The sequence below is a fragment of the Zootoca vivipara genome, chromosome 8 (assembly GCF_963506605.1).
Source record: "Zootoca vivipara chromosome 8, rZooViv1.1, whole genome shotgun sequence".
NCBI lineage: Eukaryota > Metazoa > Chordata > Lepidosauria > Squamata > Lacertidae > Zootoca > Zootoca vivipara.
The window spans coordinates 71067790-71092318 of record NC_083283.1 but is presented as its reverse complement, the minus strand read 5'-3'; the positions used below and the strand labels follow the sequence as shown (position 1 = coordinate 71092318).

The 24529-nt window shown below is 43.2% G+C and overlaps 1 protein-coding gene across 2 annotated transcripts in view; it reads right to left on the bottom strand.

Annotated features, from left to right (window-relative positions):
* The window catches only part of CDH10 (cadherin 10), a 130891-nt gene that overhangs the window by 23743 nt on the left and 82619 nt on the right, over positions 1-24529 (bottom strand). For both annotated transcript variants that reach the window (XM_035125727.2, XM_035125731.2), the window contains exons 3-5: positions 16883-17177; positions 4362-4481; positions 3045-3212 (exon numbers count right to left, since the gene is read on the bottom strand). In XM_035125727.2, the coding sequence (XP_034981618.1) occupies positions 3045-3212; positions 4362-4481; positions 16883-17177 (583 nt within the window). The remainder of the gene's footprint in view (positions 1-3044; positions 3213-4361; positions 4482-16882; positions 17178-24529) is intronic.

The window sequence follows — 24529 nt, the reverse complement described above, 5'->3', positions numbered from 1 at the left end:
AGGGAGCCAGTGTTTGTCTGTAGACAGCTGTTCTAGGTGTCATGTGGCCAGCATGACAAAACCACTTCTGGTGCAATGGAACACCGTGACAGAAGCCAGAGTGCATGGAAATGCTGTTTACCTTCCCGCCTCAGCAGTACCTATTTAACTACTTGCACTGGCGTGCTTTTGAACTGCTAGGTTGCCAGGAGCTGGGACAGAGCAACAGGAGCTCACCCCATCATGGGGATTCGAACCGCCAACCTTCTGATTGGCAAACTCAATGGTTTAGACCACAGCGCCACCTGCGTCCTTACTATTGCCTCCTGGTGGTAGACATGCCCCATCCAGTCAGGAGCATTTAGAAGTACTTATCTAGTGACTCATCATCACCATTAGGTTGACCATCTCCATGCCTCAAGTTGACCTTCCTGGAAGATATCTGGGGCCTATGATCACACAGTGAGTACATGCAAATAGTATGTCCCTTGCCACGGGGACCATGTAGGATAGCATTGCTGGGATAACCCTGGTCTGTGGCTCCAACTCTTAGATATCTTCCAGATTAGCTGTCCTATTTGGAATCGCCACCCTGTGTTCATTCACATATGGACACAGACACTGTTCTTGCAAAATTCTTGCATCAACTCTTTTCTGTATTGCATTGTTGTTGTTGTTGTTGTTGTTGTTGTTGTTGTTGTTGTTTGTATAATTTAAAACACAGTTACCACTCCAACCTGTCCAATGTGGACAAGGAAAGCACTGCCGAGTCTTTAAGTTACTTGTTTGTTGGCAGTTCAATGATAGGTAAAGAGCCAAGTCTTTACAAGAGGAAACAGTACAGATATGTAAGACCAGTCAATGGCAAACTTTTAAATACATTAGAAGGGAACTTTGGTGACTGAAACTTACTTATAGTTAACAGTACAGAAAGGGTCTTTGCCGTAGAGAATTACATTGCGGCACGATACACCATGACAGTGTGTAAACTCTATTCCCTCGTATGTTATTGCAGTGCAGAACCTGCTATTCTGTGGCTTGATCTTGATGCTAGAATGGGAAGATCTGGACCTTCCTTTCCTACCAGATGCACCCTTCCTTCTAAAGCTTCTGAACATTACTATGGAACAGAGCAAAAGAAGTGTAGCTCCTGCATACCTGTGCTAATGTACAAAAGGATTCCAAGAGTCAAAGTCAATGTTACCATAGTAATCTCAGATTCTTGTATTTCTTTTGACACTTGGGAGCATTAATAACTCAATCTAAACTGAAGCAAAATCATTCAACTGATAATGGTAAAATAATGGGTGCTGCAACATCAGCCATCTTTGGTACGTTATCAAAGGGCTGCAGAAGAATATGATGGCACCAAACAAACGGAAAGCACAAAGGAAACTGTTTCTTGATACCAAGAGTTTTCAGTCTCTCTAAAATATGCTTTCTAGGGGGGCGGGGAGAGAAAGATTCAATATATTACAAAGTACAAACTCCCTCTGTTTTACTTGTGCTTTAGACAATATTATTCAGGAGGCATTTTTAAGTCTGGTTGTCATTGTTTTCTAAAACAAAAACAAAAAACCCTTGGTAGTTCAGGAGGCAGGGTTTAAAAAATTGAGTAGTACTTTTACTAATGTGCTTTTAGTAACATTTATTTATTTTAATTCAGTATGCATATGTTAAGCCTCCAACAATATATTTAACAAGGGTTCTCTTTTCTAGATATTTCGCCCAAGAAGGATTGAACAGGCCTTTTGCGGATCAATAAACACGTCGATACAAATATTCCGGGCACCTCTGTTTTACGTTATGGAATGCTAAGACTGAATATCACTTCATATAACCTGCAGCAGATCTTAAAGTTGTTAAAAACAATGACACATAGAATTTGCATCCATGGGACAGCTGGGGGTGCTATGCTCCTATTTCTTCCTCTCTCAGGATATGTGTCTCTCCCTATGTGTGCGTCCATCTACAAAGTTAATAAGTCAAAAGAATTATTTTAGAGAGTGCAAATCTAACCAAAAGTGACAAGTAGATGCTAAGTTCAAATGAGAATGTGTGTGTGTGGGCGCGCAACTGTGTCTGTTTAGAGGAGTGAGGTTTAAAATATCCATGGCATCAACCTAATATTACCATGGACCCATAGCTGCGAAGTCTCCCGTTTTTCACGGGAAACCCCCGTGTTTTAAACCATTTCCCGCTGGCAGCCCGGATTGGAAAAAATCCCGTAAATCCCCCAGATTTCAGTACCTGCCAGGGAGGCTCCTTCTGTGCATGTCTGGACATGCGCAGAACCTATTTCGGGTGCTCTGCCCATGTCTGGGCACTGGAAATCGGGCAGAGCGGCACTGGAAGTCACTTCTGAGCATGTCTGGACATGCATAGAAGCGACTTCTGGTGCCGCTCTGCCCATGTCTGGGCACCAGAAATCGGGCAGTGCCGGCACCGGAAGTTGCTTCTACGCATATCTGGAAGCGACTTCTGGTGCCGGCGCTGCTGATCCCCGATTTTTCTAACCAGGAGTTGGAAGGTATGCACGGGCCTTTCCTCGCAACTCAAGCCAATGCGTAGTAAAAGCTGCGCAGAATTGGGTGGGCATTCAGGCAGGGCTCTGGTGCTTTCAGGGCAGTGCCTTGCACATCAGGGCCCAGATCCAGTTGCCTGGGTGGTGCTCAGTAATTTTCAAAAAAAAAAAGCATATGGAGGCAAAGATGGCAAGCAAGTTAAGAGAGCGCGAGGGGAGTTCTGTGCAGTTCAGTAGGCCAGATACATGCTTATTTCCCCCTCCCCTTCTCGATTCCCACCTTCACCCCAAATACCAAGAACTATTCTGGAGTTTCTGCAGCTGTGACTGCTGCTGCCCCTCCCCCAAACAAGGATGTCCCCGTTTCATTTAATATTCATTGTTTTTAATAACAGCGAATAAATCCGTGTACAGTATAAGCCTTGTGTTCGAGTGTGTGTCCCATAATCTAGATTTGCTTTAAATTAAACCAGATGGCAGTCGCCTCACTCTTTTATTCTGATGCTTTTGTAGTACAGAAGGGCTATTAAAGGAAGCTTACTCTGGGGGAATCGAGGCGGATTGTCATTGACATCAGTCAGGGTGATGTTGACTGTCGTGGTCCCCGATAATCCACCCATCTGGCCTCCCATGTCTTTTGCCTGAATGACAACTTGGTACTGCTCTCGGTTTTCCCTGTTCATGTTTGGTAGAGCTGTCCTGATGATTCCTTGGAAGAAAATAAACAAGCATTTGTTAACATTGCTGGCATTCACTTTGCACGGCAAGTCACACACACAAACACACAAATAATGTACCCATTATAACATTGAGAGGGTATATTTTAAAATATCAGGAATAGTTCAGCAAAAAAATGGCCAACACAGTGAGAAAGCAAAAGCAAGACGTAGAGAAAAATCTATATATTAGTGGGTACAAAACTCCTTGCAAGTATTATTATTATTATTATTATTATTATTATTATTATTATTATACTGCCCTTTAACCAAAGATCCTAGGGCAGTGTTTAATATTAAGAACATAATTCACACAGCATAATTCATGCAATATTATTATAATAATTAGTACTAGTAGTAGAAGTTCTTATTCGATTTATATACTGCCCTTTAACCAAAGATCCTAGGGCAGAGTTTAACATTAAGAACATAATTCATACAGCATAATAAAAAAGCATAATCATAAAATAATCATTAACAGCTCCCACCCCCTGTGTTTAACAGTCCATAGCTTATTTAATGGTCGGTGGCCTGGGTAGAGAGGAATATTTTTGGCTGGCACCTAAAGACATGAAATGATGGCACCAAGCAGTATCTGTGGGGAGAGCATTTCATTGATGGGGAGCCACCGCAGAAAATGCCTATTCTCATGTTGTCACCCTCCAAACCTTTCAGGGAGGGGGGACATATAAGTTAGTACAGTGGTAGCTCAGTTTTCAGATCCAACCACCAATCCGATTTACTAGTTTAGTGAATGTGGATGACATTTTACATGAGAATGAGAGCATTAAAAAAAAAAAAACCCCACTTCTTCCTTGTCTATAAATCTGAAGTGGTACAGTCCAGAAATCTACCACCTCTTGCCGTATACTGCATATAAATTAGCTCTTACAATGCATTCCCTATATTTCCCCCAACCCCTTTCTGTTTTCAAAGTACAAAATTCATACATCCGTGATTTATTCAGATTACAGTCACCAAATCTGCATTTTAACACTTCTCACACTTCAGAGTTTCTGAAGTTACCAGAATATGGCATGTAGCTGAAGCCTAGTCATGGGTACTCTGCTTCATTGAGTGACTGGCAAAAAGGCATTCGAATCCTTCTTGGAATATAGAAAAATAGAAACAGCATCCCTGACCTGTTTCTGGCTCCACGGAGAAATATGGTTGGCCTTGAAGTATGCTATAGATGATTCTGGCACTGTTGCCATAGGAAGGGTCATCTGCATCGGTGGCTGTTACTTGCACAACAGAAGTACCTAGAGTATTCAAATAAAACATAGTTCCATAATCTCAGATGCCAAAAGTATTAAGCACTACATTCAAAGTAGCCCTCTTAACAACTCCAAGCTATCTTCCTTTCTGCCTCTGGAATCTCTTGTCATAGACGCCCATATTTTAAAACAACGAATCTTAGACGGAGAGTCAAGGACAGAGCAATTTATATCATCAGTGCCTCTACATGATGCCTGGTGGGTCATGGACGCTCCAGCAATCCTGAAAGCATGGAGGCTAGCAAAGGTAAATCAACACAGAGTTATGAGCTGCAGGACTCAAGGTTACCCAGGTGCATCTCCCAGCATAAATTAACTCCTGAACCACCAGCCCTCCTTGCATGAATTAGTTGAGTGACACTAATTTCCTTTGTAAATACTGAACAGAGGTTCAAGGCTGTATTTCATTTCACATTGACAAAAATATATATCGTGGTGTGATCAAAAAATAATAATGGGTTCAGACACCACTGGTGGCAGACCCATGGGGTCTCATATTTCGGTGGTGTGCTCTGGAATACCAAATCTATACCCCACCCCAGCTTCTTATGATCCATTCTAAATAATAACTGTGGCAACTCTTGCAGTGTCCCTGAGCTTTGGCACCCAGTGTGACAGAACTGGCCATGCTCCCTTAAATCCAAATATGATACCATCACCCATATACAGAAAAGAAGGTTCAGTTCTAGGTGGTTTCCCCTGATTATAATATATAGTTGTGAGTACCCTTTTTGTTTCCATAGGGTTGGTATGCAGGGCTTTTCAGGGAGAACTCACAGGAACTCAGTTCTGGCATCTGAAGGAGCATCTCCACCCCTATTGTTCAGCCCAGACACTGAGGTCCAGCTCCGAGGGCCTTCTGGAGGGCTTCTTGGTAGCAGCGCCCACCCTGTGGAATGCCCTCCCATCAGATCTCAAGGAAATAAACAACTATTTGACTTTGAGAAGACATCTGAAGGCTCCCCTGTTTAGAGAAGTTTTTAATCTTTGATGTTTTATTGTGATATTCTTTTGGGAGCTGCCCAGAGTGGCTGGGGAAACCCAGCCAGATGGACAGGGTATAATTATTAAATAATATAAAGTGAGATGAGCGCCACAACCCCACAGTCGTCCGTGACTGGACCTAACAGTCAGGGGTCCCTTTACCTTTATATATATACACCATATTTATCATCATCATCATCATCATCATCATCTTCATCATTATTACTGTGGCACCTTTGGTTAGAAACTTAATTTGTTCCGGGGGTCCATTCTTATCCTGAAACCGTTCTTAACCTGAGGTACCACTTTAACAAATGGGGCCGCTCGCTGCCACCACCACACGATTTCTGTTCTCATCCTGAGGTAAAGTTCTTAACTCGAGGTACTACTTCCAGGTTAGCGGAGTCCGTAACCCGAGGTGCCACTGAATTATTATTATTATTATGGCACCTCTTTTTCTAGAAAAATAGCATTTTTGGTATGTATTTTAGATGTCTCGCTGCCTACAAAACTACTATGTCACAGAGAATGCCAGGACAGAATTATCTCCCCTCTCATGCTGGTTTCCTAGGTGGAGGATTTTTTTTAAAAAAATATTTTGTACATTCAGTCATCTGCAGCACCACCTGATGTTGGAAGTAGTAAAGAAATGTCGGGATCTGCCTTACCCTTGCATGTTCTCCAGATATTTGGGACTACCATTGCTGACTGGGGCTGCAGTTGTAGCACAAAAAGATCTAGAATGTACCAGTTTAGAAAGCTGACTTACACTGCTCCAGAGGGGTCTTTTTTTTTTTTTAGATCTGCCTATAGATAGCCGGAACTGAGCTTGGGGACCTTTTAGATGCAAAGCACATTCCCCAGCACTGACCTACAATGAATTCTGCTGAAGGGCCTTATGCAAGTTTGCTACCTTAGCAAGACCCAAGCCATGATGATTCTGATGGAAAGACGTTGTGCCCCTTCTGTTGTTGTTCTTGCTACTCAGCAAGAATTAGCCTTCCAAATTCCAGCTCAAGGCTATTCCTCTTTTTCTTCATCATTTAAACTGTGCCTTGTGAAATCACTGTTCATGTTTCTTTAAAAGTAAACCTCTTCAGCATCTTCCTTGGAGGTTAATACAAAAGAAAAATGGGGCAGTATCTAAACGTTCCTAAATCCGCCGCTGAGCAGTGCGTCGTATTTCTTCCCTCTTACAATGACTGTGATTTTGCCTTATGTGGTAGAGTAGACATTTTAACGAGGAGATTGAATTAGTGGCCACAAATGTGAAGTTACCGTACTAATGCTTGCATGTGTTTCTTTATTTCCCCCCTGTGGGATTTGAATGCTGAATGTAGTCTTTTCACACATTATGTGACAGCAAATCTGGGTTTGTCAAAAGATTTTGCATTCAATAGGGAGCTGCAGCACATTTGGGTTCTCGGCTGAGTGTGCCTGTGAGCTCACACATAAGTTTTGTGGGTATGAATCAGCCCTCAGTCAGTCTCCAAGACTTTATTCTCATTGAAGAGAATGAGGCATCCCTTCCTCATGTGTAACCTTGTGTATACTTGCTGAGAAAGGTGCAGACATGGAATAATGACCTTTGCTATTTTTATTGTAATTTGTGCCCATATATGAAATATATTGAAAATCAGGTAATATACAGTTCCCTTATAAATAGAAGAAAACACTAATGAGATCCATATAGATGCTATTATTTTAAGTACTCTTTGGCAATCACTCGTAGCCGAGTAAGATTGTCTTCCATAAACATGGTTTTAACAATGGGTCCGTAGGTGACTGTGGAGGCCAATTCTGGATCCACACATCCTTCCACAGTGGGGACATTGGTTTCCAGGCGGGAGTTGATCACGGTGTGGATTTGCTAAGTGTGCCTTCCTCTTAGCACATTTCTCCCTTGCGTCCTGAGATCGAGTTTCTTCAAAGCCCATGACACCTTTGGTAGCACTCGCAGGCCAGAGTTTCCCCGTTGTCAGTGTTTATACTACATTTTTAAAGATTTGTCTTGAGACTGTCTTTAAACCTCTTTTGTTGACCACCAGCATTACGCTTTCCATTTTTAAGTTCGGAATAGTGTAGTTGCTTTGGAAGACGATCATCAGGCATCCGCACAACATGACCAGTCCAACGAAGTTGATGTTGAGGAATCATTGCTTCAACACTGGTGATCTTTGCTTCTTCCGGTACACTGATATTAGTTTGCCTGTCTTCCCAAGTGATGTGTAAAATATTTCAGAGACACTGTTGATGGAATCTTTCGAGGAGTTGGAGATGACGTTTATAAGTGGTCCATGTTTCACAAGCATATACGGTAGTAAGGTTGGTGGTATAATAGCTTTGTAAACAAGCATTTTTGTTTCCCTGCGAATGTCCCATTCCTCAAACACTCAGCACTTCAATCACACTCTGCACTTCAATCGGGAGAAAGCCACACTTGCAGAGCTCAGGCTATGCTGGATTTCGGCATCAGTGTTGGCCCTTGTGGAAAGGTAACTGCCCAGGTAAAGAAGTGATCAACACTTTCCAACGTTACCCATAAAAGCTTTATCAATAAAGCTTTATTTAGCACCTCACCTCTTGCTTTTTCCTGCAAGACCAACTGCAGTCATTAACAGTCATCAACAGGCTTACCACTCCTATCAGCCAATCACCCATTCCCACCACCCTTCTGAGTAATACCCCTCCCCACCCTCTGACTATATATAGGGTCTGGTGACTTCTGTTTCAGTGTATCTGAAGAAGTGTGCATGCACACGAAAGCTCATACCTATGACAAACTTAGTTGGTCTCTAAGGTGCTACTGGAAGGATTTTTTTTATTATGTTTAGTTCTACTGTTGAACAGCTCTTACTATCAGAAAGTTTTTTCCTGTTGCTTAGTCGGAATCTCCTTTGTGTTTTCTTGCTTCCACTCCCCTTCACTGGCTGATCTTTGTGGGTAAAATCAGTGATGGTACCACAGCATATCTGACACATGGCCGGGGAGCAGGGGGAGGAAAAGATGCAGGGTTACTACTTTTGATGGCTCTTTTGTGTCGGAGGAAAGGCTATGACTCCGTTGCAGAGCATGTATTCTGCCTGAGAAGGTCCCAGTTTAAACCCCTGGCATCTTTGAAATATTGTGTTTTAATGTTGTAACTGGCCTTCGGAACTTAGGGTGAAGGGCAGGCAATTAATTAGTTAACAATATTGGCGGGGCACAACTTTGGGGAAAATGTCCAGGGTTTCACTCATCACAATACACTAGGGGTTGCCATGTTTCAAACAGTGAAATTCCTGACAGAAGAGTTGTTGAGCTTTTTAAAGTTTTGCCTAAAATTGGTGAGCTTTTTGGGCAAAATCGCAAAAAAAAAAAAAATGCCAGGAAATAGGGGGGAAACGGACATTCCAACATGGGCTGCCATGTGTCCAGGTGTTCCCAGACATTGGACTGATTTCTGCCTCCACACTGCTGCCAACTGCACTATTCTGGATATGTCCAGACATATGGCAACCCTAAAATATGCAGAAGGACTCCCAAAATAAAGCAGAACCCTACACTCTGGGGAAGGAACCTCTGTAAAACTGGTAAATCTAAAGACTAAAATTACCTAACTGCATCGCCGAGCTCTGCTTATCCATCAGTCTATCTGCATGAGTATTCAAGGTAGAAGGTATTTATTCCTAAACTTTAGACTCGGGGTCTTTTGCAAAGAAGTCCTGAAACACTGCCACCCACTTCCTGAACACTCACACTCTTGCTAGAGGCTCAGGCAAGGCACAGTTTCATTCATTGCCGATAAAATGATGGATAATTAAAGCAGGAGATGGGATTCAGTCTATTGAATTCGATAAGTTCGTAATGAATAATTTGGCCAGCTTTAAAGGCATGGTGGGTTCTATGCTGTAGCTTCCCTGCCTTCCACTTTGCTGTGCTGAAATGTATGAGCTTCTAATCAGCTGGAAGACTTAATCCGTTCCAATCCATTTGAATACATTAAGGGCCTTTCCCTTCTGTTTCATCTCAACATTTAGCCGGTTTAGAAACTGCACAGCCTTCAAAGGCTTCTGAGGTACAATTAAAGCGAGCCCTGACTCACCCTTTCAGCACCACCCGGCTTGTTACTTTTCTGCTTATTATACTGTTACCTTTTTAGAAAAATCATTTTTATTCCTTGCCTTGCCAGCCAGTTTCTAATCCCTTTCAGTGGTGCACCCAATGCCCCGTGCTTTGTAGATCAAATCTTTTGAAGAATCGACGAGTCCTTTAGCAATGCATCGGAGGGTAGCAGAAGCGTTTTGGGAAGCCAAACAAATTGCGAGACACCATTTCCCACTTCTTTTTCATTTCTTTTTTTTTCTCAGTTTAGGAATAAGCTAAAATATTATTCTGGCTCACCAGGCAGGTATTTCTTAACACTGTTCCTCATATTTGCTGAAAGCAAATTCTACAGCACAATGTAACACTTCTTCTTTAGAAAGCCTAAGTGTACTACTAAGATATGGAAGGAGGCGGGGGGTCAGAGCTTCCTAACACAGCACCTGTTTTGCAAAGACAAGATCCCAGGATTCAGTCTCTGCAATTTATCTCAACATCTGAAGTAACACAGGGAGAATGGATTGCATCCCTTGAGGCAGCAGTGGTTGGTGGGAAGTGACATTTTTAAACTTTCTTCCCTATGTTAAAAACTCTCTGAAACGCCAGCACAGGTGGGAAAGGGTTGGAACAGAATGTTTCTCGCTTGCTTCAATAAATTTCTAGATGCAGGAGGAGTATTCAAAACTTGAATCCCCGACTAGCAGGCTGAAGTAGTCCAAGCCACATTTCAATTGTCACCTCATTTCCACCTCATTCTCCCTCCCTCCCTCCCTCCCTCCCTCCCCTCTGTGTGTGTGGTTTTGGCCAAGCTTAAGTCTTTCGAGCTTCCTCAAGACCCAAATTACATTGAATGAGCAGATATAATGACACAGAAGCAGATACCTGGACAGCACCACCGGAAACTGGAGATTCGGTGAGTGCCAAAAAATATTTTTGAATGCTCTTTAAAATCAACAACACCTTGCATGCAGCAAACAAGTATACATTAGACAGTCCTCTTTCTGATGTAGCTAAGACATGCAATAAACTTTCTTTAAAATAAAAATGGAAGAGCATTTGACAACTTGACACTCTGCCTGCAGACCGCAGTGCTACCACTTCACTTTCCCTCCTTATTCTGCAAAATGGTGAGTTCTCAAAAAGATTCTTTCAGGTCATTCTTCCAATGAGATCCCTGTGATAGGTTTTTTTAATGCTACAGGAATGACTCCAAGCGTGGTTATCATAGCAGATAGCCACAAATTCAAGGGGGGGAGGGGGGAGATGAATGTCTCAGGCCACTCCTGTAAATGCAGAGTAAGTGTGTTTGTTCTGCCTTAAGTGGCAGAGCAGTTTGCTGGGTGGAGAAGGGATGTACTGTGCTTCCATATCCCCCACTCCAGAGCAGTGCTGCAGTTCTGTAATTATAAATTCTGGACCTAATGCTTCTGCAGGGGTGCCAACTTTAATAAAATATTGGGGAGGGGGCAGGTAAGCCCAACCCCATATAATTAATCATATGACACAGTGCACAAACACCACTTTAATGGCAATGCCCATTAACATTGGGGGGGCACAGCCCCCTCAAATATTTTATTGGGGAGGCAAAGCCTCCTTGGCCCTTAGGAGCTGGCTCCGATGCAAGAAGGGGGAGGTTCTCCTTAGATTATAATGTGCATTAATTGTACTCTGGTCCATAGATTGATATTGAAATATAATTGGAATCATTGTTTTTCAAATGAAATGCAATAGGTACATCAAATGAAACAAGGCTTTTAAAGGGAGGCTAAAGGGCATTTTAGAAATGGACAGTAGGGAAAAACACCTCTGGGTACATCGTACCTCCCAAGTGCCCTGGGAAAAATGGGGTCAGCCCGGATTTTCATGTGAGATCGTAGCGGACATATTGGGTGGCTAAACCTCACTCTCAACAAGGCTGTATATTGTCTCCCTGCTTATTTAACATATATGCAGAATTCATCATGCGAAAGGCTGGACTGAATCCCAAACTGGAATTCAGATTGCCGGAAGAAATATCAACAACCTCAGATATGCTGATGACACAACCTTGATGGCAGAAAGTGAGGAGGAATTAAAGAACCTTTTAATGAGGGTAAAAGAGGAGAGCGCAAAATATGGTCTGAAGCTCAACATAAAAAAAAACCAAGATCATGACCACTGGTCCCATCACCTCCTGGCAAATAGAAGGGGAAGAAATGGAGGCAGTGAGAGATTTTACTTTCTTGGGTTCCATGATCACTGCAGATGGTGACAGCAGTCACAAAATTAAAAGACGCTTGCTTCTTGGGAGAAAAGCAATGACAAACCTAGACAGCATCTTAAAAAGCAGAGACATCACCTTGCCGACAAAGGTCTGTATAGTTAAAGCTATGGTTTTGCCAGTAGTGATGTATGGAAGTGAGAACTGGACCATAAAGAAGGCTGATCGCCGAAGGATTGATGCTTTTGAATTATGGTGCTGGAGGAGACGCTTGAGAGTCCCATGGACTGCAAGAAGATCAAACCTATCAATTCTTCAGGAAATGAGCCCTGAGTGCTCACTGGAAGGACAGAACGTGAAGCTGAGGCTCCAATACTTTGGCCTCCTCATGAGAAGAAAAGACTCCCTGGAAAAGACCCTGATGTTGGGAAAGATTGAGGGCACAAAGAGAAGGGAGAAGGAGACAACAGAGGACAAGATGGTTGGACAGTGTTCTCGAAGCTACCAACATGAGTTTGACTAAACTGCGGGAGGCAGTGGAAGACAGGAGTGCTTGGCGTGCTCTGGTCCATGGGGTCACGAAGAGTTGGACAGGACTAAATGAGTAAACAGCAGCAGCAGCAGCAGCAGCAGCAACCTCACTCTCTTGCCTTGGAAAAGTGCTTTCTAGGGGCGAGAGTGAAGCACAGCTCCCAGAAGACACACATCCTAGTATGGGCCTTGAAAAAGTGGACAGTATGGGTACAGGTCCTATGTCTGAGTGAGCAAAGAATGGCAGGAGGTTATTAATGCCTGAATCTCTCTTTGTAATTGGCCTTGACATTTTAATTGTTTCATTTCAAGACACACTAACTGTGGTAAGTGCTGCCCCTATTATTATGCAGGTTGAGGAAGGGCACTTCAGGCAACAGAATGTGCCCTAACTTTAAAGAGGTGAATGTTATCATTTATTTAGCATACTACTTGACTTTTATTGCCACAGAGTGGGGCATTGTGAGTGGGGTTCACCCTGCACATGCATCAAAGCATATTGGACAGTCTCTGAAATGTGGTTTCACAGTTGCCAGTTTCCTTCCCTTGTAACTGGGCTGAATTCTTTTTGGAGAGGAAATATGCAGTAAACCCAATATATATTGCATAAGCCAGAGGTTTTCAACCTTTTTGAGCCCATGGCTCCCTTGACTAATAACCTTATTTCTGTGGCACCCCTGTGGGGCTCAGGAGCCCAGTTATATCACCCCTTGCCTGCAGAGCCGGCACCCTTTTTCGATCACCTTCCCTTGTGGAGTGTTTCCTCGGCCTCCTCTCTTCTCCCCTCTCTCTTGGGAGTCCTCCGGGCAGCCGAGGCAGCTGCCCCTGGTCTCTGAGCTGCCCCCCTGCCCCCAAAAGAGGTGCTTCCTCACACTGCCCCACAGGGGCCTGGAAAGAGGATGCCCCCATTCCCCTGGGCAGCTTGTAGCCAGGGCAGCTGCAACAAACAGCTGTTTAATAATAATGATAATGATAATGATAATAATTTATTATTTGTACCCCGCCCATCCAAGGCGGCTTCCAACAAAGATTAAAATACATTAAAATATCACACATTAAAAACTTCCCTAAACAGGGCTGCCTTCAGATGTTTTCTAAATGCCAGGTAATTCTTTATCTCTTTGACATCTGATGGGACGGCATTCCACAGGGCGGGTGCCACTACTGAGAAGGCCCTCTGCCTGGTTCCCTGTAGCGTTGCTTCTCGCAGTGAGGGAACCGCCAGAAGGCCTTCGGCGCTGGACCCTCAGTGTCCGGGCAGAACAATGGGGGTGGAGGCAGGTTCAAGCCTTTGGGAGGCAGAGATGCAAGAGGGCATCAGAGGAGGCAGGGAAGGAAGGAGGGACAGAGGCACACCATCATTCAAGGCGCCCTAGGGTGCCAAAGCACACTGATTGAAAACCACTGGCATAATGCTATTAATACCCCTGACCTGAAATCATGCTCAATGTATACGGGGATTGATAATACGTTTTGCTGTGGATTTTTTGCTGTGTATTGTTTCTTAGTTGTGTGGTGTAATAATATTCAAAGACCACTTGGGCAAATGAAGGAAATGTGATGGGTGTCCAGTTGAGAAGAATTATTGTGGCTTTGGAAACAGGAAGAGAGGAAATATCATACTAATGATGGAGTGAAGGGAAAAGCCCGAGGACCAAAAGTATGTGGTAGCTGCTATAAATAGTTGGACGGACTTCTGAAGAGAAAGACAAAAGGAACGCTAGCTGAAAATGATGGCAGGATAACTGCTGCAAACCGCCTGTGAACCCAGAGGGAGGTCGCACCTGTGTGAAGTTTGCATTGATATCTTTGAGGTAGAAGGGTGGAAGAGATTAGAGGGCCGAGGGACCAACTAGGAAGGATGACAGCAATCAGCAATGCTGAGAAATGTAGCTGGGGTAATTCATACGATGAGCTGCTAAAGCCCAAAGATCCAAAGGTAGGCAAAAGGTGGGCAGAGAAATTAAAGGCAGGGAATAAGTAGGTTAGGAGAGATGAATGGAAGGGACACAGTGAAAGAAGAGCGAAGGATAAAAATCCTAAAGAGTTTTCAAAGCTGCAAAGTCTTTCATTGGCCTTAGCAAGCCAACAGAAAAGCAGTGGTGAAGATAATAAAAGAATGGGGGCGTCATGTTGCAGCCAAGGAAGAAAAATTATATCCAATATATATTTCTCTACAAGTTGCTGCCGTGTGAGAGACAAATTGCATTGTAGAGGGGGCTCCTCAAACCGGGGCTTAGACTAGAGCCTCTAGATCTTTTAATCCAGCCCTGAGACTCCCGGGATAATCACTGATTGTTTCATAGACAGTGGATTAATATTTAGGACATAAGTACTACTTGTTGAGTGATGAGACAGAGAGAGATAGAGTTAAACAGCTGGTGTGGCAGGATCTTGTTAAGAATGCAACAGTAATGTGATGTGTTCCAAATGTAACCTGTTCCAAAACAATCGTGCCGTGCTATACGGGACTCTCCGGAAACACAAGGACACACAACCTGCATCCCCTTTTAGTGCATAGAAATAAAACGAGACTTGTGAACTAGGGAGAATGGAGGACAAATTCAAATTTGTTTCAATTTTAATGAGAAACTACCTAATTTGCACTTGTCAGATCAACACGTAAACCAAAACACAGCTGTCGTCTGAAATTTGCACTTCTTTGAATTTTGGGATGTAGTTCTACAACTAAACAACGAGTACCAAAATGCATATACTTGGGGTAGCTGTGCATAGAAATGCATTATATTAGGGAAAATTGTTTGCAAAAGTGTGTATATTGGTAAAAATTGCATAAAGAAATATGCACCAAAATGCTGACAATTTATCACGAGAATTTTAAAGCAATCAATCACAAATTGCTGCAGAAATGTGGAGAAGTGAATTGAAGATTGGAAAAGTGAGAAGCTGAGAGAAACCAAAATTGAGATTGTCCATACCTAATTATGAACCTTCCCTCACATTGCTATTTATCTGGCAGACTCTTGAAATATTGGGATGCCAAGTTTGTGGCACATCATGAATTATTTGTTTTTAATTGGCCAGTTTGAAATTTTTGAGGGGTGAAACCTAACAGCCTTGTGGCTGCCTGATGCTACATGTGACAAGCTAGGTCAGCCAGGTACAGATAGCTCAACTGGTAAAGCATGAGACCCCTGAACCTCAGGGTCATGGGTTTGAGTCCCGCAATGGGCAAAGGATTCCTGCCCTTGCATGAGGTTGGACTAGATGATTCTTGTGACCCCTTCCAACTCTACAATTCGATGATACTATGATTCTATGCCAAACAGATCCACCGATTTACTTATAAATACAGTTTCCATTCTACAGACACAGATTCATGCTCTTGTATGCTTCTGAGAAACACCATTAGTTCAAAACCAAATAAAACAAATACAAAAAATTAACGAAATTTGCTTATATGCAACAACTAATGGTGTAACAGTGCAAATCCATGAAAGCTCATTCAGAAGCAAGTCCCAGTAAGTTCAGTAGGCTTTACTCTCTACTAAACAAGCTTGGGACTGTAGCCTAAGAAATCTAGTTTCTATCCACATTACAACATGAAAGTGAACCCCCTTCCAAGGAGCACACTCAATGTATATGGGAATCAGACTGAATGACTTGCCACACCTGCAGCTATTCTCTGTGCACAGTTCCTAATCCAGAATGGAACTCTGTACATCAAAGCTTGCTTCCATACATATACTTGCTTTGCTGGGTCAGCGTGCATTAATTTGCCCTTTGTGTCTTGGTGACGGAGGTCTATTGAATTAAGGAGCATCCCAGTCCTGCTTTCTGGGCTGGCTAAAAGTGCACAGCTTGGATGTTACACCAGATAGCTAAGAACATTTTCTGTTGGGGAACTCTGAGTGAACAGCTCATGCTTTCATGCTCGGGATGTAATTGGTTGCGACATTTGCAAATGGGGAATGAATATTCCTTCTGGTCAAATGGAGGAAGGGCCATGGCTTAGCTTCTTCCATAGCAAATAACACAGCAATTAATGTTTTAGAATCTTTGTTTTATGGCTTCCAGTGGGTTGGTGCACTTTCTTCTCTATGCATCCTACGGACATATCAGTGAAATGTATCTGAATCCTGATCCAGGAGTTTACACTAGATTACCTTCCAGTTCTGTAATACTGTGACAATAAAAGTTATATTCTAGTACTATGGTATGTGCATTTATTCATTAGTAACCACTGTGGAGTGATGGATTCTCTCTAAGTTCTAATCACAGTCGCTCTCCCAACTAACTGTTTAGTCTCAAATTATCCTCTGTTCCTTCACTTTTTATGGAGAATATAGATCACTGGGATACAAGTAATAGGAAGAGATCCATACTGGATATAAAATGCATCACGACAACAGCACTACTACTACCATAAGGATATGAAGTGTGCAGTTCCTCATTCCATTCCATTCCACTGTTTTTCCTTAAAAAGAAAAGACAAGACCTAATTTAGGGCATCCCCCCTCCCCTGAAAAATGCAATTCCCACCCTGGCTGCCTGAATTTACAAGAACAGGACATATGTGGTGTCTCACCTTTGCAGACATTTATTTCCATTTGAATGTAACACTCACCAACAACTGACATTTCAGGAACACTTGCGGTGTAAACTTCTTCGGGAAACGTTGGTTCATTGTCATTGATGTCATGGATTTTGATGACAAACTCTGATTCAGGCTCCACTGGCCTGAGTGTTCTCCTGTTAATAGCCTGGGCACGTAAGGTGTAGTAAGCTTTCTCTTCCCTGTCAATTCTTCGTGTGGCATGAATGTCACCTGTTTTCTCATCAATAACAAAAAGAGTGCCAGCTCCATCTCCGGACAAAATGTACTTGAGGGACCCATCTCCTTTGTCCTGGTCAGAGTGAAGCTAAGGTTGGGTGGTGGGAGGAGAGAGAGAGAGAGAGAGAGAGAGAGAGAGAGAGAGAGAGAGAGAGAGAGAGAGAGAGAGGTGTTTAATAAAATGGTTCAGAAGACAGCGAGTCACACAAGGTGCTTCAAGCAAAATATGCATTGACAAAGCCAAGTCCCTTTCATTTTATGCTGACTCGATATATCACCATGTGTGTGTGCGTAGAGCATTAAAATTGTCATTTCCCAATAATGCACAGAATATTCGTTAAGAGCTCTGCTCCCATGGCAGATTTTAGTTTCTCCGGCAACACCTGTTCCGTGCTGTGGAACATTCCTGTCACAAATCTTAAAGAAGAATTTTATGGTAATGCTGACCTTTTCTTCCCTTGGAAAAGAATCTATTAAACATTCACAACCTGCTGTGTTAGTTGTAAATTCTCTAAACAGATAAAGGACAAGGCGGGGTACGTGATAATTAAGAAAAGCTGCATAACTAGTGCCGGAGCTGCACAATTTTTGAAAGAAAGCTTGTTATTTCTTCCCAAAGAGCAAATGGGGAACAAAATCTTATGGAGAATCTTGCAGTCTCCCTAGGTGCTCTGCCTGTGATCTTAAGGTGAATATATATCCTCCGCTTTCCCATTCACCAAACAGTGCTATCTCCCAATGAGCTGTTAACTTCCACTAGATTCCACTACCAGTAGATCAGGCACCCCCAAACTCAGCCCTCAGATGCTTTGGGACTACAACTCCCATTGTCCTTAGTTAACAGGACCAGTGGTTAGGGATGATGGGAATCGTAGTCCCATAACATCTGGAGGGCCGAGTTTGGGGATGCCTGCACTAGATATTCAGGAGGGGTTCTGATGTTCTGTGAAAGACCACATCAAATGTGGAAACCATCAGGGAAGGAAATATCAGGGAAATGGAATAAAGTGTTGTCTGAATGCAGTCTGCAAACCCAATTCCCTTCATTTTTCAAAATGGAGGTCCCTGGAAATGTATCAAAACTCTCCCTCAAATTCAGCTGGTCTTCACCATTAAGCTCATACATTTTCTGCTACTCAGCGTATCTTAAGATCTAAGGCGTCCTTCCATATGCAATACCTTTATGAGAACGTGACAGCATCCTTCTCCCTATTTTATGAGCTTTCCGTGCATCAATACCGTTAAAAGTCTTTGCCAATGAGGAAGGACAAATCTTTAATGTCTTCTACAACTGTCTACTCAGAAATAAGCACCATAGAGTTCAATGGAACTTCCTTCCCAGATAAGTGTGAACAGGATTAAAGATTTAATGGGCTCAACTCAAAATTGAACTTACGCCAAGAAGACCGATTTCATTTCACATTAGTAACACTGATGCAGGAAGAAATACATGCAGAAGAATGAATGTAGCTTTCATTTTGTGTGCATCAAGCAAGTTCAAGCAAACAATCTGGGGTTCCCCCCCCCCATGCAAATAATCAGCCATACGGTTATGTCCCTAATGATCATATTTGCATACTGATTTCATTATATTTAAATGTTAACAGCAGCAACAACTTTTTCTGTGTGTAAGCAATCTGCTAGACATTTGCATGCTATAAAATGCATCCTGGATAACATGCTTAAGGAAATATGTATCAACCTTATGGGGGGAGAGAGAATATATCAGAAAACCTATAATGAGTGAAGAAACCATTAGAGGCTTTTTTTTTAAAAAAAGAGCAGAATCTGTGAGGGGCTGCCCCCCCCAACAACTTCGATTCAGAACAGAGGAACGCTAATAAAAAACTGGAGCAGTGATTTGCATGATCATCTTCAGTCATATCAGCCAATATAGAAATTAATCACATAATTATTAGTTCAGGTTTGAGATGAAGGATGGGATAGGAATTGGGGGGAAACTATTTTGATACCTCTTGTTGTCTCAACTATTTTATAACCAGTGCTATATTTTGAAATAAGCACAGGTTTCAGGAGCCAGTAACATCAGCCCATACCTGCCAAGTTGCTGTCGGAGAAATAAGGGACCGGGCGGAAGTAGCAGACTGGAAGTAGCGCTGCCGCCATTTTGGAACTGGGCGGAGCATGCTCAGAAGTGACTTTTGATGCTGCTTTGCCCAGTTCCAAAATGGCGCCGTGCCAGAAGTCGCACTGCAGCCATTTTGGAACTGGGCAGAGCAGCATCAAAAGTCGCTTCTGAGCATGCTTCACTCAGTTCCAAAATGGCCGCCACACCAGAATAAAGCAGGGGGAAACAAAAAAATCTGTTTTTTCAGCTAGGAACAGCTGGAAAAATGGGGATTTCCCAGGGAATACGGGAGACTTGGCAGCTATGCATCAGCCGTGTCCAATGATAACTTATCTCCTCCAACCAACAACATCAACTGTGGTTTCGGCAGAACCTTCACTTTATACACATCGACATCCACATTCGCCCAGCCTTGCAAAGCTGCACATGGGGCAAACTCTGCTCAAGTCTTTGCTGCTGGTCATTTCCAGGTGTTTAAAGAGCAACGTGACAATGTCTTAGCTTGGAAGAATGGAAGCGGTCTTCAGAATGTCACTGCCCACTGGCACCATGCAGCAAGATGTGTTGGGTGTTTTTTTTTTCAGGGCCAGCTCTAAGCAACATCCACATCTGGCACCACATCCAGATACAGATGTTGTCCTATCTCCAGATGAAGAGCTAACATGGAGAAAGAGGCTGCAGGTCATGCCTCTAGTCATACCATTATGACATAAGGCTTCCTCTAGTCCCACATCCACTGTCAGGGCCATCCCACCCATGAGGCATGGTGACCAGGTGATTGTCTCGGGCAGCAGGATCCACAAGGGCAGCGGATCTAGCCTCCAGGGAATGCTTCGTGCGCTACCACAGCGACAGCTACAAGTGAGCTTCTTGGTGGCCAGATCTGCCACCTCCTTGGCATCCCCCATGCCTCCTTTATTGTGAGCTCTTGACGAATAACAAGCACTGCTGGTCTTTTTTCACTGCTTGGGAAGAAATGCCAGAGACTGTCCTCTGGGGTCTCCCCCTGCTTGGCCAGATTCAGAGCAGGACCCTCCCCACTGACAACAGCCTCTGGTCACCTTTTCAACCATAAGGTAAGGATGATTTGATTTCCCCCCACTTGTTCCTGAGGTAGATCTTCACTCACCTCTTTCTTCCCAGTACTATATAGATCTTTATAAGAATGTGGGTTGGAAAGACCTCAGTTCAAAGTTCAACTCAGCAACAAATCCATTAGCCGGCTTTTGTCAAACCCGCCAAGTTCTTTTTTAGCTTCCTTCTCGTGACTGCAATATGTGAAGCATTGACCTAACTTAGGACCCAGACTGTTCAATTTTATTCAGCAGCAGTGGTACATCACTGATATTTGGTGGTGATGGCGCTGTTTGTGGAGGTTCTTTATGTTCCTTGGAAGCTATTCTGTAATGGGAAGAGAAGCTGTTCTTCCCCTGTGCCTGTTCATCCTTTCTGATCATTTTAACTAGTGGGGATGCAAGGACAAAGACAGCATGACAACATGCCATACATGGGAAAGCGGGTAACTCCCCCCCCCTCAATACAATTCAATGAAGGAAAGAAATTGATTCTTTGGGTACAACATAAAGTGTCCATTGGCCATCTTAGGCTGTGGTCTAAACCACTGAGCTTCTTGGGCTTGCCAATCAGAAGGTCGGCAGTTCAACTCCCTGTGACTGGCTGAGCTCCCGTTGCTCTGTTCCAGCTTCTTCCAACCTAGTGGTTCGAAAACATGCCAGTGCAAGTAGGTAAATAGGTATCACTGTGGCGGGAAGGAAACAGTGTTTCCATGCGCTCTGGTTTCCATCATGGTGTTCTGTTGCACCAGAAGCAGTTTAGTCATGTTGTTCACATGACCCGGAAAGCTGTCTGTGGACAAACGCCAGCTCCCTCGGCTTGAAGCGAGATGAGCACCACAACCCCATAGTCACCTTAGACTGGACTTAACCATCCAGGAGTCCTTTACCTTTACGTTCTGATGTATGCACATTATTAGAGAGCAGACGGCATATCAGCGCCCTATTACCAATAAAGCTGAAGAACCACATCCCCCTTTCTGCAAAATAGCTATAACTATGACAGGTAGGGTTATTGCAGTGACTGCTCAGGGGTGCATTGTATCTTTGACTGCTCAACAGAATAGCATCCTCTTTGACGGATCTCTGTCAGTGAAGACCAAACTACATAGATTCAGTGGTAGGAATAGCCACAAAACTGGCTGCAAGACGGTAATCTCATAGCAATCCCTGAAGTCATGGAACCTTGAACAATCTGGTCATTCAGAGATCTCCCCCAAGGAGATCAAGTGATCACACCAAAATATAAATTTCATTTGCAAGTGGGCCACACTGCTGAGCCCCTAATTATGCTTGTTATTATTTACTGCTAGTACTATCTATTTACTAGTTCAGAATAAAAAACAACTATTTTCTTCCTCTGTCAGAACAACAACTAAACAAAAGGGGGGAAATTAAACTGTCAGAAGGAGCAGGGAGCTCACAAATAACAGTGAAGTTCTCATTTTCTGTCTTACATGTAAAATGTTCACACACGTCTTTTGGCTAATGGGCATCTGCGATTTATGTCAGCCAAGCTGAGAAAGGAAAAGACATCTGTTTCACTTAGCAATTTTGTTTCCCAAAATGATCTGCTGTAAAGATGTGGTTTTGTTTTTATATCTGTCTCGGATATTTTGCAAACTGTTATTGCAATGAATTCCTTTCTTCTCTCCCCAATGGTAGCATTTTCATTCTCCAGCAGTCAACACCACATCTTCCTCTCCGGAAATTTGAATAAATCTGAATATTTTGCACATTCATTTCCCACATTCATTTCTTTATCATTGGGACTTCACCTACAGCAACCGCAATTACTGAAAGTGATAGCCCTGCATTCCAGTAATAACATATGGCTCTTCCCTTTGAATATATTAATTGGTGTGATCTAACATAGTGTTGTTAAGCTGAAAACTATTCAAGTGTTGTGACTCATAAATGCTTCATAACGTCAGGAAGGAGTTTGCATGAAATGGGCTCTTGCATATTTAAGTTCAGTAGAGATCTGACAGGCAAAAGTGACACAGTTGCTAGAAAATTTAAGTGATTTTTTTATATTTTTAGCATGCTTTCTAAATTAATTTTTCATCCGTTCCAGTATATTCAATTCTCTTGGTGCTGGTTGTTTTAAGCACTGTCCAAATCATATTTAAATTGTCAAACTTCTTTCTTCCCTTCGGCATAGATCTTTTTGAATGTGCTTGGCTCCTGTTGTAAAGCCTTGCCTCTGACCCAGGTGAAATCTAAACACATATAAAAACCGTTCTGAAAAAGCTTTTTTAAAAAAGTGTTTTTAAAAATACAGTACACTGAATTTTCCATAAGGCTCATGTTCGCCATCTAGTGTCACATTGTACTTAAAACACATTTAAAACATTTTATTTGCAGCTGCGTAGCTGAGTCCCTGGTGTTGAGATCCCACCCCTTAATCCTCTGGGACTGCCTTGTGGGCAGGGGAGGCTTGGTAATCCAGCAAGCTGACTGGAGTTTGGCTGTCTCAGTTGCATCCAAGCTACAGCCAGAAGGGTATGTTCTAAGGTTGCCACCTTTGTTCCGGGAAAATATAGGACAGAGCAGGGCAGGATGGTTGGGGGACACCCCCCCCTTTATCTGGTGCTGAAGTGACCAAAGCAATCCATTGCAAGCTATTGTAGCCTAACAGGATGGCCTCTCTGGAATTTGTCGCACACGGATGTGTGTGGCGCGCGCACACACACACGTGATTTTGTAAAACTGTCTGTGCTCAGCTACCCAGAGTTTAAATGCATGACCTTTTGCACATCCTTTCAAAGAGATGCATTTGGAGAGGATCTCTAACTTGGCACAGATGGTAGATAGATAGATAGATAGATAGATAGATAGATAGATAGATAGAGCATGAGCGAGGGAGAGAAGACCTAAAATTCAGGACAAAACTGTATCAATACAGGACATAGCATATTCATAGAATCGTAGTGGGAAGGGACCCTAAGGGTCATTGAAAAATGGGACAATCCTGTATTATATGGGATAAGCGGCAAGCCTAGATGCTTACACCAAACTTAAACAAAGAATAGCTGGTATGAGCACTGCTTGAGAGATGGACATCAAGAGATGTTTGATTTTGCCGTGTGGCCTCACACTACCAGAATAGTAAAGGGACGCAGGTGGCACTGTGGTCTAAGCCACTGAGCCTCTTAAGTTTTGCCGATCGGAAGGTCAGCAGTTTGAATCCCTGCAATGGGGTGAGCTCCCATTGCTCTGTCCCAGCTCCTGCCAACCTAGCAGTTTGAAAGCACATCGGTGTAAGAAGATAAATAGGTACTGCTGCGGCAGGAAGGCAAATGACATTTCCATGTGCTCTGGTTTCCGTCATGGTGTCCCGTTGTGCCAGAAGCGAATTTGTCATATTGGCCACATGATCCGGAAAGTTGTCTGCGAACAAACACCAGCTCCCTTGGCCTGAAAGCGAGATGAGCGCTGCACCTCATAGTTGCTTTTGACTGGACTTAACCGTCTAGGGGTCCTTTACCTTTAACTTTTTACTAGGGACATGGGTGGCACTGTGAGTTAAACCACTGAGCTTAAGACTTGCTAATCAGAAGGTCGGCGGTTTGAATCCCCGGCGATGGGGTGAGCTCCCGTTGCTCGGTCCCAGCTCCTGCCAACCTAGCAGTTCGAAAGCACATCAAAGTGCAAGTAGATAAATAGGTACCGCTACAGCGGGAAGGTAAACGGTGTTTCCATGTGCTGCTCTGGTTCACCAGAAGCGGCTTTGTCATGCTGGCCACATGGCCTGGAAGCTGTACACTGGCTGCCTCGGCCAATAACATGAGATGAGCACCACAACCCCAGAGTCGGTCACGACTGGACCTAATGATCAGGGGTCCATTTACCTAGGCAAGAGTAGGCAAGAGGTGTGTTGTCAGTGTATGGTGGAGCATGAGCATAATTGTGTGTGTGTGTGTGTGTGTGTGTGAGAGAGAGTGTGTGTGTGTGTGTGTGTGTGTGTGTGTGTGTGTGAGAGAGAGAGAGAGAGAGAGAGAGAGAGAGAGAGAGAGAGAGAGTTTAAAAAACAATCAGGTGGTGGCTAGCTTGACATATATATGGTTACAGAAACTCACTTTATTATTTTCTACATTTTTTTAAAAAAAAAGTATTACTTTTTCTGCAACAAGATAATGCCTACCCCCAAGTTAAATCAGTTTAGCACCAGGGCAGGAGAAGCAGCCTCCGTTTTATGTCTGTAGCCCTGATGGCACCATGATCAAAGCAAGTTTACAATGCAAAATGGCACATGCTCTGAGTATTTCTCTTCTT